The sequence below is a fragment of the Triturus cristatus genome, chromosome 3_2 (assembly GCF_964204655.1).
Source record: "Triturus cristatus chromosome 3_2, aTriCri1.1, whole genome shotgun sequence".
NCBI lineage: Eukaryota > Metazoa > Chordata > Amphibia > Caudata > Salamandridae > Triturus > Triturus cristatus.
Window position 1 is genome coordinate 962,097,289 of NC_140584.1, and position 12,992 is coordinate 962,110,280.

At 41.7% G+C, this 12,992-nt stretch overlaps 1 protein-coding gene across 3 annotated transcripts in view; it reads left to right on the forward strand.

Annotated features, from left to right (window-relative positions):
• The window catches only part of CUEDC1 (CUE domain containing 1), a 535,352-nt gene that overhangs the window by 344,887 nt on the left and 177,473 nt on the right, over positions 1 to 12,992 (forward strand). For all 3 annotated transcript variants that reach the window (XM_085649520.1, XM_085649521.1, XM_085649522.1), the window contains one exon: positions 3,715 to 4,276. In XM_085649520.1, the coding sequence (XP_085505646.1) occupies positions 3,989 to 4,276 (288 nt within the window). In that variant the 5' untranslated portion in view covers positions 3,715 to 3,988. The remainder of the gene's footprint in view (positions 1 to 3,714; positions 4,277 to 12,992) is intronic.

Genomic DNA, 12,992 nt, shown 5'->3' on the forward strand with positions numbered 1-12,992 from the left:
TCTGCACAAGAACACAACAAACTGCAGATGTGGATCGGCCATATTGACCCTTGCGGTGTTGCGTAAACTGAGTCTATGGCTGAGCTCTACAAGGTTTGTTTTCACACCTACAGATGACATAAGTGAACTTTGTTCAATACAGCAACGCTTGAGTGTGAAATTCAGGTTTTTGTAGCCCTGCAGAATCCCACCCAATGCATAGTTGAAGAGGTGTCAGAGCTTTGGGTTACTAGGAGTCCCTTTAATGTGATCTAGGGACACAATGGTGATTAACAACAAAATGTATTTTGTTCTTCACAATACAACACACACCTCACTAAGAAAAAGACACTTTAACTAAAAAGCTTGTTTATTTACACAGGTGCACCCTGTTGCTTAGCACTTCCAAAGCAATTACACAGAATACAATTAAAATAGTACAAAAGACCCTCCCCTCTTCTATCCCTCTGGTATCCTTTTCAATCCAACTAATCCCACATGTCCACCGCTCAAATTAATTTTGTGTCCCTATACTAATTCCCCACTAATCCTGTTTAGGTTCTAAAGTAGCATGCTACTCACCGTAAAGCACTAGGACACCTTATCAGGGGTAGCAAGCACTATATAAATTCAATTACAATTGCATGTTGCAAACAGCAAAAATAAATGAACATTTCTACCATGGTTAAAATGTAATCTAAAAAAATAACACCCTAAAATATACTTCTGTGAGTTACTCTAGGAGAGCCTAGAGTAGCATAACATGAGTCTAGAGTTTATTGGGGTGAATCTGTGCACTGCATATCTGTTTACGGCCAAACACTGTTATTATCAGGCATCAGGGATGCCATGTTCCCTGCAAAAGTCATAAGCATTGTGTTAGCAACCGCTCCTCCTGGATTCAGGCTCAATATCCGCCTACAGTAGAAAGTGGCAGTCGGTATCTTCCCTGGTAGTGCCTTGCGCTATTATCTGGTGCGAAGAACCTCATCTGACAAGTGATCAAGTGGCAGATCTTTTATACATCTTATCTAAGATAGAATTTCCAACATCCTCTTAGGAAAGTTTTGTATAGCCAATGAATCAAGATGCCTAGTCTAGGGTGAATTCTTGTGAAAGAATATAAGGTAAAAATACGACAATTTAGAATGCATAGTTTTGGCTGCTATTCTTGTTTGCCCTTGAAATAGAGATAACAAGGCAATTGTTCCAGACTAATGCCACATTAAGTATCTTGTTGATGTCTATGTTTGAGTGACTTGACACTTTCACAGGTTCTTGGGAAGATGAGGACAAACAACATCTGCGTCAATGGCGGACATGTTCATGATTCTGTAGAAATACAGCAAAAGAAGTCTTGAACTACTTAAAATGCTGTAGGACCTTATAGCCATTACGTCAGTGCTTGATGTGAAACTTATGTGCAGACCAAACATGGGACGTGTGTGTGTGTGTGTGTGTGTGTGTGTGTGTGTGTGTATATATATATATATATATCTATATATCTATATATATCTATATATATATATATATATATATATATATATATATATATAGATATATATAGATATATATAGATATATATATATATGTGTGTGCTTGGACACACACTCACTCACACACTCACTCACACACTCACACACTCACACTTTTCAACCACTCATAAATCGGAAAATGTAAAGACGCAATTTTTTGAAAAATACAAAGGGGAAAGGAAGAATCAAGACGGTGACCAACACGTTTACGTTTAAATTGTTACAAATATTGAAATGTCTGGCCCCACATGACCCCTACAAATGCTTCAGTAACAATTTGAAGGGAACAGTTAACAGAGTGATTTTGTTATTACCAATAAATAGAGCTAGATTAGGTGGGAAAATTGAAGCAGCTGATAAGATACACAAATCTGAAAGACTAAACAAAATTGTGGTTCACCTTCTAGCAAACCAGCTGCCAGAGGTGGTAACTAAAGAATGGGTGAGGTGAGCGTAAAATATTCTAAGTTTAGCTCTGTTGGTAACAGGAGAACGTTTACGGACTCAGTATAGGATAGAATGGTGGCTAGGAGCTGTATTGGCAAAATTATCCTTGCTAAGCCGATGGAGATCTTTAAATGTGGTGCACAGTTAACTAGCGGTTCGAGGGAAGTTGGTGTAGATTGACTGGCTTTCTAATATACGCATAATGACCTTCAATTCATTTGTAGAAATATGCTCACCATAGAAGGAGGAAGCTAAATAATGAAGGAAATTGATATTATAAATTTCTGAGTAAAAAAACCATGAGGGTAGTGGGGAAGACTTGCCCTCCAAAATCTTTCCGGTGTTACGATTGGCTACGTCTTGTAGCCCGTGCACTATGAACTTTATAGTCTCTAAACACAGTGGCATTTGGTCGGCAAACATTCCTTTAGACTGCTCCTTTAACTTAAATACATGTTTCTAAGGCTGGATGACTAAAATGAGAAAATTGGCCTTTAGAGCGAATATGACAAAACATTAGGACAGGAGCACATTGATTAAGACGTTTATTTTTTCTTTCAGAATTTCTTTATTCACATTTTTCAGATGTTATGACATATACAGTTGTGAAAAAAGAGAACTACCAGTGCCACGACCTGACCTCAAACAAAGAATAATACCTTCAAATTGTAGCATGGTAATATTTAGTTTCCATCAAGTGGAGATAGTCCAATGTGGGTATAGTTATCCTGCCGAAAACAGTAGAAATTTGCCCAGAAGTTCTTTCACTTCCTCACCCCTCTTCCCAATAGAGAGCCACTTCTTTGCCCATAGTGTGGACTTCTGTCTTGGTAAGTTCAAGGCCGATGCTCACCATAACCTAGTACATTCAGGCATATTTACCAATTACGCAAATGGTGCCATATCCTCCCTTTGGTCGAAGGCCTAGAAGATGTTTTCTTTCTTGGCAAGTTGATGTGTTATTCCCCAGTGAAGACTCTGCATTGCATGCTCCTCCTCGCCCTGGGCATATGAGAATGTTCATTGTAAAGCATATTTGACTTTTGCTACGTTTCCATCCAAATCGGATGGAGACCTCAACTTTGTACTTTACCTTTGTTCATACAAGTATAAGCCTAGATTACAAGGAATAAGAAGTTCTCTTGGCAAAACATATGGCAACCCAGAAGTTTAAAAGATAAAAAAAAAAACACAAACAGTGTGCATAGGCTGGAGTTCGTTTTGACACATACAATTATTAATTCCAAATGTATCTCTAGCAGATTAATAAAAGATAGCATTTCTCATGACTGAGGAAACACCTAATTTCAACTTTTGGTTCTTTGTGACAAATGTAAACCAGTGACTACTTTTATTCAAGAACTGCTTTAAACCCATATTTCGAGTAGGGTGTGCACCACTGCCCCATCACCAGATGTTGTTGGGCCAAGTAGTTTCTGCCCATCTTGCTGCATTCTCATTGACACCATCCTTAAATGTCACTAACACTTTCAAGTTGATCTAGTTTTTAGTGTACTACCATTTGCTGGACTAAAGCTTCAAATAAACAAGCCCGGTTTCCAAACCACTCCAACGTCCTAAATTGTTTCTTTCTAGTTATCAAAACGTGTACCCTTACGTCCTTTAACTTGCCCTTAAGTGCCAGCATTAAAATACGGTTTAACTGAGATCTCATAAATATTTTAAAAACAACTGCTAACCAGTGTTTGAATGATACTTATTCTCTCTCATTTCCTAATTTGTTTGTTTATAGATGGAACATGTTTCAAGCTCAGAATTAAATGTGACGCGGTGGACGATTTAACCTGAAAGACATTCAAGATATTCATGTGTGAGGAACCATTTCTGCTGACGTCTTTTGTGGTATTTTCGGAGGAAGGACGGGATTGCTTATGGTAGGATCGGGTGCATGGCTACATAGCATCTTCCTGAAACGCCTCAAGGCACTTCTTTCTTCCCCTTTATAGATTCCCCTTAAAGTCGGTGCTTTTTAAAAAGTAAACATTTTTCAAAAACGAGTATCAAAAATGACAAGTCTGTTCCGTCGGAGCAGTAGCAATGGCAGCTCAAGGAGCGCGTCGGCGCAAGAACTCAACAACAGCCGACCAGCAAGGCAGGTTCGAAGACTGGAATTTAACCAGGCCATGGAGGATTTTAAGACAATGTTCCCAAATATGGAATATGACATTATTGAGTGTGTTCTGCGGGCAAATAATGGTGCTGTGGATGCCACGATTGACCAGTTGCTCCAGATGAGCCTAGATGGGGGTGGATATGATGACAGTTCGGACTCCGATGATAGTATTCCTCCCGAGGTAGGTGTATTTTCATTAGTTTTATGTGTGACGTAGCTGTACTGTTGTAGCTGTATCATGCAGATGTTCAAGATTTCACAAAATATCACGTCACAGATTGTGTTGTGTTTTGTCAGGTTTGCCGGGCAACATAAACATGGAGTCATTTGGAATAGGGCCTTTAATGCTTGGCACTTACTGCACGTAACTGTGGAAATATGTTTAATGTCCTTCTCGTTTGGTAATATGAACAATCTGTATTGTAATTACCTGTGTTTTGTATATGAAGCAGTTGTTAACACAGCCGTGTGTTTAGTTGAAAAACCACAGTTTTCAGTATGGCATGGAACTGTGAAAGACATATGAAAGGACGACAGGCACAACTGGTTGTTTGAGACAAGGAAATTAAAATGTATCCTTCAATTTCTTAGGAAATGAAAAATAAGACAAAGAGGACAGAACAGCCATACTATTCAGTACTGGGCTTTACCTTTCAGGTATCCAGGTTTCATTTGGCAGTCAGCAGTATTCAGGAGTTAAATGATCATCAGCAGTAAATTCTAAGAAAAAACATAGATAACTTGGCAATCTAGGAATGGCTGGTCGCAGTTTAATAACTGGTATGTCTTTCACATTTTCTGAGCGTGCTGTTCCACCTAGATGGTGTAAATGTGCTGTACAGTATAACACACTTGGAACCACTTTCTTGAAACGAGTTAATTTAGTTAACAGAGACAAACTGGAAGTCAGCACATTTCTGTTAAGGAAAGAGTCCAGGATGGTAGTTGGAGAGCACTAAATGTTATGACTTTAGGAAAATAAGAAGAGGTGAAACAGGACAAGAATCCGTGTGGAAAAAGAGAGGCACATACAAGGGGAGAGGTAAAAGTGAATATAAGGATAATGGGAAAGGGGAACCTAAGTGTTAATGAGTTTTCAAGATTGTATTTTAGAATATGAAATGTATTGTACATTCCATCTGCCCCAGTCCAAGATTTCACTAAGTAACTATGTAATGGGTCTTTAACTTATTTCCAGCAACAGACTTATTACCGATCTACGCATCTCCCATCACGCTGACAATCCATTATGTATGAACACCATTATTACAGTTGGTATGCCTTGTCATAAAGTGCTGGGTACCACCCTCTCCAGTGACAGGCAGTGGGTATGTGATGATACTTGTTTGCCTGTTCTGAAATAGTGGCGGGGCTCTTGTGTCCCCAACCCCGGACCTATCCATAAATCTGGATGATGAGTGTGGGTATTTTTGAGACATTTGATACTCAGGAGATTAATGTGTGCATGCTGTACAAATGGTTCACAAAGTCACAGTAATTAAGTGTGATAAAATAGAGATGTGAAAGTACAGTAGGTGTGAACATAAGAAAATGCTGTGCAGCTGGGCTAGAAGCTGGAACTGTAAGTGGTAAACAGACATTGAGAATGAGATTACCGGTTTGTTGCAGTGCAAGGTTTTATCTGCTAATATTCTACATTTTCCATTGGACATATCTCACACACAAATATTTCATAAGCTATACTCTGGGAACCCTGAGCAGTGCCCAAAATGTGACGAGCAGACAGTAGATTTTTATCATATGGTATGACACTGCCCATTGGTATTGGACATTTGTATGATGGTATCAAAGCTCATTGGCAGGACAATCAAATGTGAACCAGAGGGTTGCATGTTGGGTGTTTTTCCTAGGCCCTCAAGCTCTATTGCTACAGCCTTGTGATGCTCTGGTCCTGACTGGGGCTAATAGGTTGCATGAGGTCATAAATAAGCCGAAGCAGAATGCTCTGTGTTGGGGGATATCACAACATCTATGGGATGTTCCAGTGTTGATTCCAGATGGGATAGGAGTTTGTCTGAACTGTTGGCTCGCTTTGATCTTTGCATGCCTTAAGACCATTTATCTGATCCTTACTGAAATTAATGTCTCTTCTTTTGCCTTTTCTAGTGTAATTCAGACTATAATCAAATTTGCTCATAACCTGTTACTAGTTCATCGTATGGTTTTTGGATGCTGAATGTCTGATAAGTGTTTGGTCTACTGGCTAAAGCATTGGATATTGCATTACAGTAGTCTGATAGTGTCGTGTTTGATGTTGCTGGGCCTCTAGGGACTTAACCATTCACTGTTTTTGTATGTATTATTTATTAGCATACCTTCACTTTTATTAGTGCAATGATGTATCCATTTGTATTTATGACGAATACTATGTCTTTGTTATATTAAAATAAAAACTATTTTGAAAATGTTTGGAAATTAAAAAACAATATTAATGCATTGTTTTGGTGAAGGGGGTTGGCAAAAGGGTACTGGGTGAGCCAAGGTGGCTCAGGCCAAATGTGTGTGTGAGCACATTTTTAAGTCCATTTGCTAGCCTTGTCACAGCTGAGTGAGGGCACTGTACTCGCTCTCCTTCCTAATGCCGTTTATTAAAGTACAATACAAAACATGCAGTATTAATGAGCTACTGTGATGTAACTGCAGAAGTCTTTTTCAGTCTTGGGTTGAGCAGTAAACCGAGCCTTTGTTGCGAGTCCAGGGTTGTTTTCATGTTGCAGGACATGAGCCATGTAGGTTTAGTGAAACTCATTTGCTGCACCTCTACATGGTCTACCACCGGCATGGTACGATCAAGCAGTATATCTGTACGCACTACATCCCATTCTGGGTTCATGTCTTGTAGCTCTATCTATCTGTATGTATGTATGTATGTATGTAATATATATATATATATATATATATATATATATATATATATATATATATATATATATATATATATATATATATATATATATTATCCACAACTTGCTCAGATTTAAGGCCGCAACTGACCCGCAGGCGGCTCACAAAGCCATTGTGTGGCTCATTGCAGTTTCCCATCACAGTGTTTATTCCTTTGGCCTGACGCGCGTTTCGAAGTCTATCCGCTTCTCATCAGAGGCCTCACGCAAGAAATCAGAGTTCGTTTATGCCGCATTTTCCCAGCATGCTTTTCCACGACCACCATTTTTTAAATAGAGTTCAATTTCACCAATGCCTGCTGGGATATGTAGTTTTGGGCCATTTCACTCCTCTCAGTGGGTTCCGTTCTTGCATGACATTTGAGGATTCATTTAAAGCCCTCCATTGGGTTCCCGGATGAGATTGTGCAATGTCAATAATGCTCCCTGCTGGTGCCGATCAAAGAGGAACGATACCTCTCTGTTGGTTCCTGTTACACTTTCAGGCAGCGCGATCCCTCCACGGCCGAAGCCGCCGCGATAATTCATTATCCACAACTTGCTCAGATTTGAGGCCGCAACTCACAAAGCCCTTGTGTGGCTCATTGCAGTTTCCCATCACAGTGTTTATTCCTTTGGCCTGACGCGCGTTTCGAAGCCTATCCGCTTCTCATCAGAGGCCTCACGCAAGAAATCAGATGGGAAACTGCAATGAGCCATACAAGGGCTTTGTGAGCCGCCTGCAGGTGAGTTGCGGCCTCAAATCTGAGCAAGTTGTGGATAATATATATATGGTATGCACGCACAAGTGGCATACTCCCTTTGATAGTAAATACATTTCTAGGTCGAGCCTAGTGCAGCACGCATGCACTGCTCTATGGGGAGGCCTCTTGGAATCCCTCAAGACTTTCTCGAAACTTGTCAGTGTGGTTTTTCAACTTCCACACATTCTATTGGCCTTTGCGTGGGATTTTCAAAAATGAAAGCACACAATTGGTCAAAGGCGGGTGCATATCCCACCTTTTCTGTAAATGTTCACTCCCACGGCATCCAGCTGTCTGGAGTGAGCAGCGGCACGCAGGGTGCTAGCTGCATTCCTCGTCGTGGATCATTAAACACAGCACGGTCGCTTTCATTTTAGAGGCTGCACTTGTGTTTTTTCACTCCCCACCACACTCCCACGGCATCCAGATGTCGGGAGCGAGCAGCAGCGCGCAGGGTGCCAGTTGCATTTCTCGTCATGGATCATTAAACACAGCGTGGTCGCTTTCAGTTTAGCGGCCGCGCTTGTTTTATTCATTCCTACCTCTCCTCTCTGACCATGCCTCCCTCCTCTCCTTCCGCCCCCGCAGCCTCTCGACCATCTCCAGCAGTTTCACATCCGTATTCTCGCACTTTCACCTCTTTTCTCGGTTTGATTTCCCTTTACATCTTCAATTAATGCCCCCATATGCCTTCCCCTTACCCTCATTCCCCCTGCCCACGCATGTTAACTTAGTCTTTACTTCCGCTCACAAATTCCAACCTCGGCTCTGCCTTGCGCCCCCCTCGCCTTCCCTCGATCCCCCTAAGTTCTCTCTCACCCCCACAGCCGTAGATGCTTTTCTCGCCCACTTCACAACCCCTAACTTCCCCTCCCGCGTCGCTTCTACGAAACCACTCCGCACTACCCTTTTACCCCTCACCCTGAAAATGTATTCTAACTCCCTTCCACACATTCCCTCCGCACTCCCTTTCGCTGCCCTCCCGTACTAATTTGCCCCCTACACTCCAATTCTTTGCTTGAGTCCTATCTTGCCTCCACAACCCTCACTGGGTCCCCATCTCACTTCCACGCCCCTCCCCTCGTGCATTTACCCCCTCCTTTTACTACTCGCCCCATCCTCACCGCCCTACTTCGCCTCCCTCATTCCTCATCTCCTCCTTTACCACCTCCCCACCTCCTTCATAGCCACACATATTCCTTCACTCACCTTCACCCTCTTTCCTCTTCATTCCCTGTTCCACCAGCCATCAATCACCCTTTCTTGGCCTATTTCATCCCCAGCTCTCTTCCACTAAGATCCACTCATCTCTTTCTCCCCCATCATACTAACTTACTCCACGCCCACTCATTCCTTCACCCATTCTGTGTCCTTGGTGTTGTACGCGTAGCACGTGCTCGGCGTTTACCTTGTATTGTGTGCTTAACTCTGTGTACTCTTCTACTGGTTCTTGATTTACGTGTACTCGGATGTTTCTGTATCTTTTCACCCTTTTTAAATGCGCTACCTCCACCTGAATGACTTCCATATCGACCCTGCATGCTGTACAGTGTACTCTGTGCTGTGTGGCAGTCGTGTGCACATGCTTTGTGCTCGGCATGTTTTCTGTGTAATATACTACTACCTTGTGCTTTGTGGCCTGCCTTGTTCTGTGGTCTCGGTGCTGTACATCTACCGCCCTCTTACCTGTATTTTACAAGCACCCTTTCTACCCTGCGCTTTGCGTACACTAAGCTCCAAGTATGTATTGCCACAACAGGGCCCTACTGTGAACTCTGCTGTGCATATATTTTACAACCTATTGCCATGTGCTCCATGTGTGGTGTATATTCTGTGTTCTACACTTACTCTGTGCTATACACACATGCACTGTGCTCAACTTACGCCATGTTTCCCGGGTTTTACATGTATTTGTGCTCACTGCAGGGGACTGTGTTCGACCTCATGGTCACCGGTCCAAATCCTGGTAAATTCACTCAGCCTTTTCAACCTTTCTGAGGTTGAGAAAATGAGTACTATTGAGTTAAGTAACCAATAGACTTCTTTTATTCAATGCCAAGATGCTCCTTTGCGGGTGAAATTGCGCTTTACAAATACTCGTTATGTTACTATGATGAACTGCCCCCACCTAACAATAAAAACTATAACAAAAAAGCATTAGAACAGGCATGGAAAAATGGACAGCATTGCATAAACAAAACTAGAACACATTTTTTATGTTAATTCTGGTTTTTTATTAGGGTACTTCCGTTGTATAAAATGTTTTCTAGGTTATATATAAGGTGACAAATGGTTAACACTTTTGTTATAACTTATAACTTTTAAACATGCTGCACAACATTCACAATGCTCTACAACACATATTAAAAACGTTAACAAAGCCAATAGCTCTGTCTAAACACTTATAAGGCCCCAAAGGCGTGACCTAATGGCTATGCCTATGCTTGTTGGGTATGGGAGGAGGAGCTCCACAGTATCCCATCCACCTGGAAAACCAACCCAACTGATTTCTTATGGAATCCTAGCAGAGTTTATCTGCAAACTCTCTAACCTACAAGGATACTGTTGATATTCTGCAGTCTATTCGCTCTGCACACACAGTATATCACATCATGCTTTCAAGGAAAATTGAGTAAAATTTCAAACTAGACAGAAGGAAAAGGGAAGAGAACATAATCAGGATTATGTACAAGGAGAATCCTTAGGTTATTACAGTAGGTCGGTGACAAAGTCCCTCGAGGAGGACCATCTCCACTTTGCACTTTGACTTGAAGATTCTATATTTCCACATTCTTTGCTGGTTCTCATCACCATATTGTTAGACGACTAGCCATTGTAGAGGGCAGTCCTGCACACATTCGATATTCAGCCATCTTGTATTCTGGTTCTGAACCATTCTATCACATTACAGTTTGACCCTGTGGAGAGTCGTTGGTCACCTAAATTAACCTCTCCATTACACAGGTTTATAAGCCTCAAATCTCATCTTTCTTTCAACTTATTTCTTAACAGTTCTTTCCATCCATTTGCCTTGGTACATCACTCTACTTGCAACCTCTCTGTCATTTATCCAACCAGTACAGACCTCTGAGTTTGCTGTTGTGCCTTTAAAGAGCTCATAAGGTGACCACTTGCACACTTTCATTTTCTTCTGTAACTCATCTTTCCAGCTCCTTCCAGCACGTTTGGCTTTTTATCTACCCTCTTTCAAAGTCCTGTTAAACCTTTACAGCATCCCATTTATTTGGGCATGATAAGAAAACACATCTACTCTACCAACAAGAAAAGTTTCCATTTTCCTTGATGCAAACTGAACTCTGATACCAATCCATATTCACCTGGGATTGCCTTCTTTCTAAAACAAAATGGAGCTCAGCAATTCACCACAGTTCCTATGCTAATATCTCCATCTGCAGAAAACCTAGCTTGAGTACTTATCCTTAACAACAAAATACTATGGCTTTGAATATGGCCTCAGATATCCATTCAAATTTAATCCTAAGTACTTGATGGTAAAGACTTGCACTTTACATACCTTACATACTATATTGCTGCTAACAGTCTACACATTCTAACCTGTCTCCCCACCATGAAATACATGCAAGGCCTCAAAAAATAAATCTGTAACCTCCCCTTGGTGCGACATGTCCCACTACGTTCTACACAAATAAAATCTAATAATCATTTCCTGATTCAACTTGGAGTAATTGACCTTGTTCCTCAGAATATTAACCAGTAGCTCATCTGTCACCAACTAATAATCTTTAGTACTTGTACCAGTGCCACCACTATACGTCCATTCCTTCTTTACATGTTTGCATACTCCTTTCAGTTCCTGACTATTCTAATCCTGAAACCCATTCCTCCTTTATCTTGCTATACATCCCTTTATATCAGAGCCCCCCCCAAGCAATTTTTTTAAAAGTTTGGCCCCCTCTAAAAATATGACACGGATTTGGTGAGTGGGAGTGGAGGCATGATCACAGGGACGGGGATCATGAGATCATTTCAGGGGTGCATTTGTTACTCGTGGCCCACACTAAATGTGGGACTTGTAAAAAAAAAACCAGTAACCGCATCAATCGGGAACAGAATTGACCAAAATCACTACTGCCCATATCTGGGGTGCTGTGGGCCCCAATGCACTCCACCTGCTGCTCTAATGATGGCTGTAGCCCTTAGAAGAGGGTAATCTAACTCCTTCCCCACCCACCACGTCTGACCATTACTTCAATTTCGGAAAAAGTCCAGTCTCTTTCTGAAAGAAAATGAGCTACTACTTGCAGCCACCCTTTTTTGCGCCAAGGGCACCATCTGCCCTAATGCTAGCAAGGAAAATGATCCTCCATGCCCACTTTCTATTGTAAAACACTCATAATTGTGATTCAGTGGGCCCCTGGACGAAAGTCATTGTACCTGTTTTACTAATGATAGATACTGCCTTACTGTCGCTTCCGACTGTTAACAGCATGGACTCCCATCCCACACCATCACTCTCCCTCCCATCTCTCATCATCCTTCTCCCTCCCATCTCTTAGCTCCCCTCTCATCTCTCTGATGCCCAAATGAAGGTGTCCATCTGCTTCATTTCCCCTCCCTTGGGGCGTTGCTCCAACAAACACTGCCACAGTAAGTATGCCCTCGACCTCTAATGCAGCTGCAGCACCAATCATACCTACAGGTCTGCAAAGCTGACTGTCTACTCTGCCCACTCAACAGGGCCATTACTTCTAGGACTTCTAGGACAGATGCCCAAAGCAAGCTTCCTGCCAATTTGATTAAAAAACAACAACAAAAAGCCCATTTAGTCCCTCCCCTGTTGCTTGGGTTCTGTTCCGTGCACGACAATGGTGACCTGGCCCTAATGCTAGCAAGGTAAATGCACCCCATGTTCTTTTTCATAGTAAGACTGTCATAACTGGGGTGCAGTGACCCACTCACAGAGGGTGGGGAAGGGCTCTGGTGCTGGGAAACACAGTAGAGTACTAAAGAAGAAAGATGCCTTCTCACCCAGGTGCCTGCTACCTAAAAGAAATGTAAATGTATGCAGTGGTTAACCACCAAATATAAAGGCTGCTTTGGAGCCAGTGTAGCTTTTGATTAATGGAGTCACTCTGCTTCATGGTGACAAATGTTTATTATTTTTGAGAGAAATGATGTGTCCATTAAAAGAAGTGCACCCTTTTAATGGACACCCATAAAAAATTACACTATAGTCTGAATGCTTATC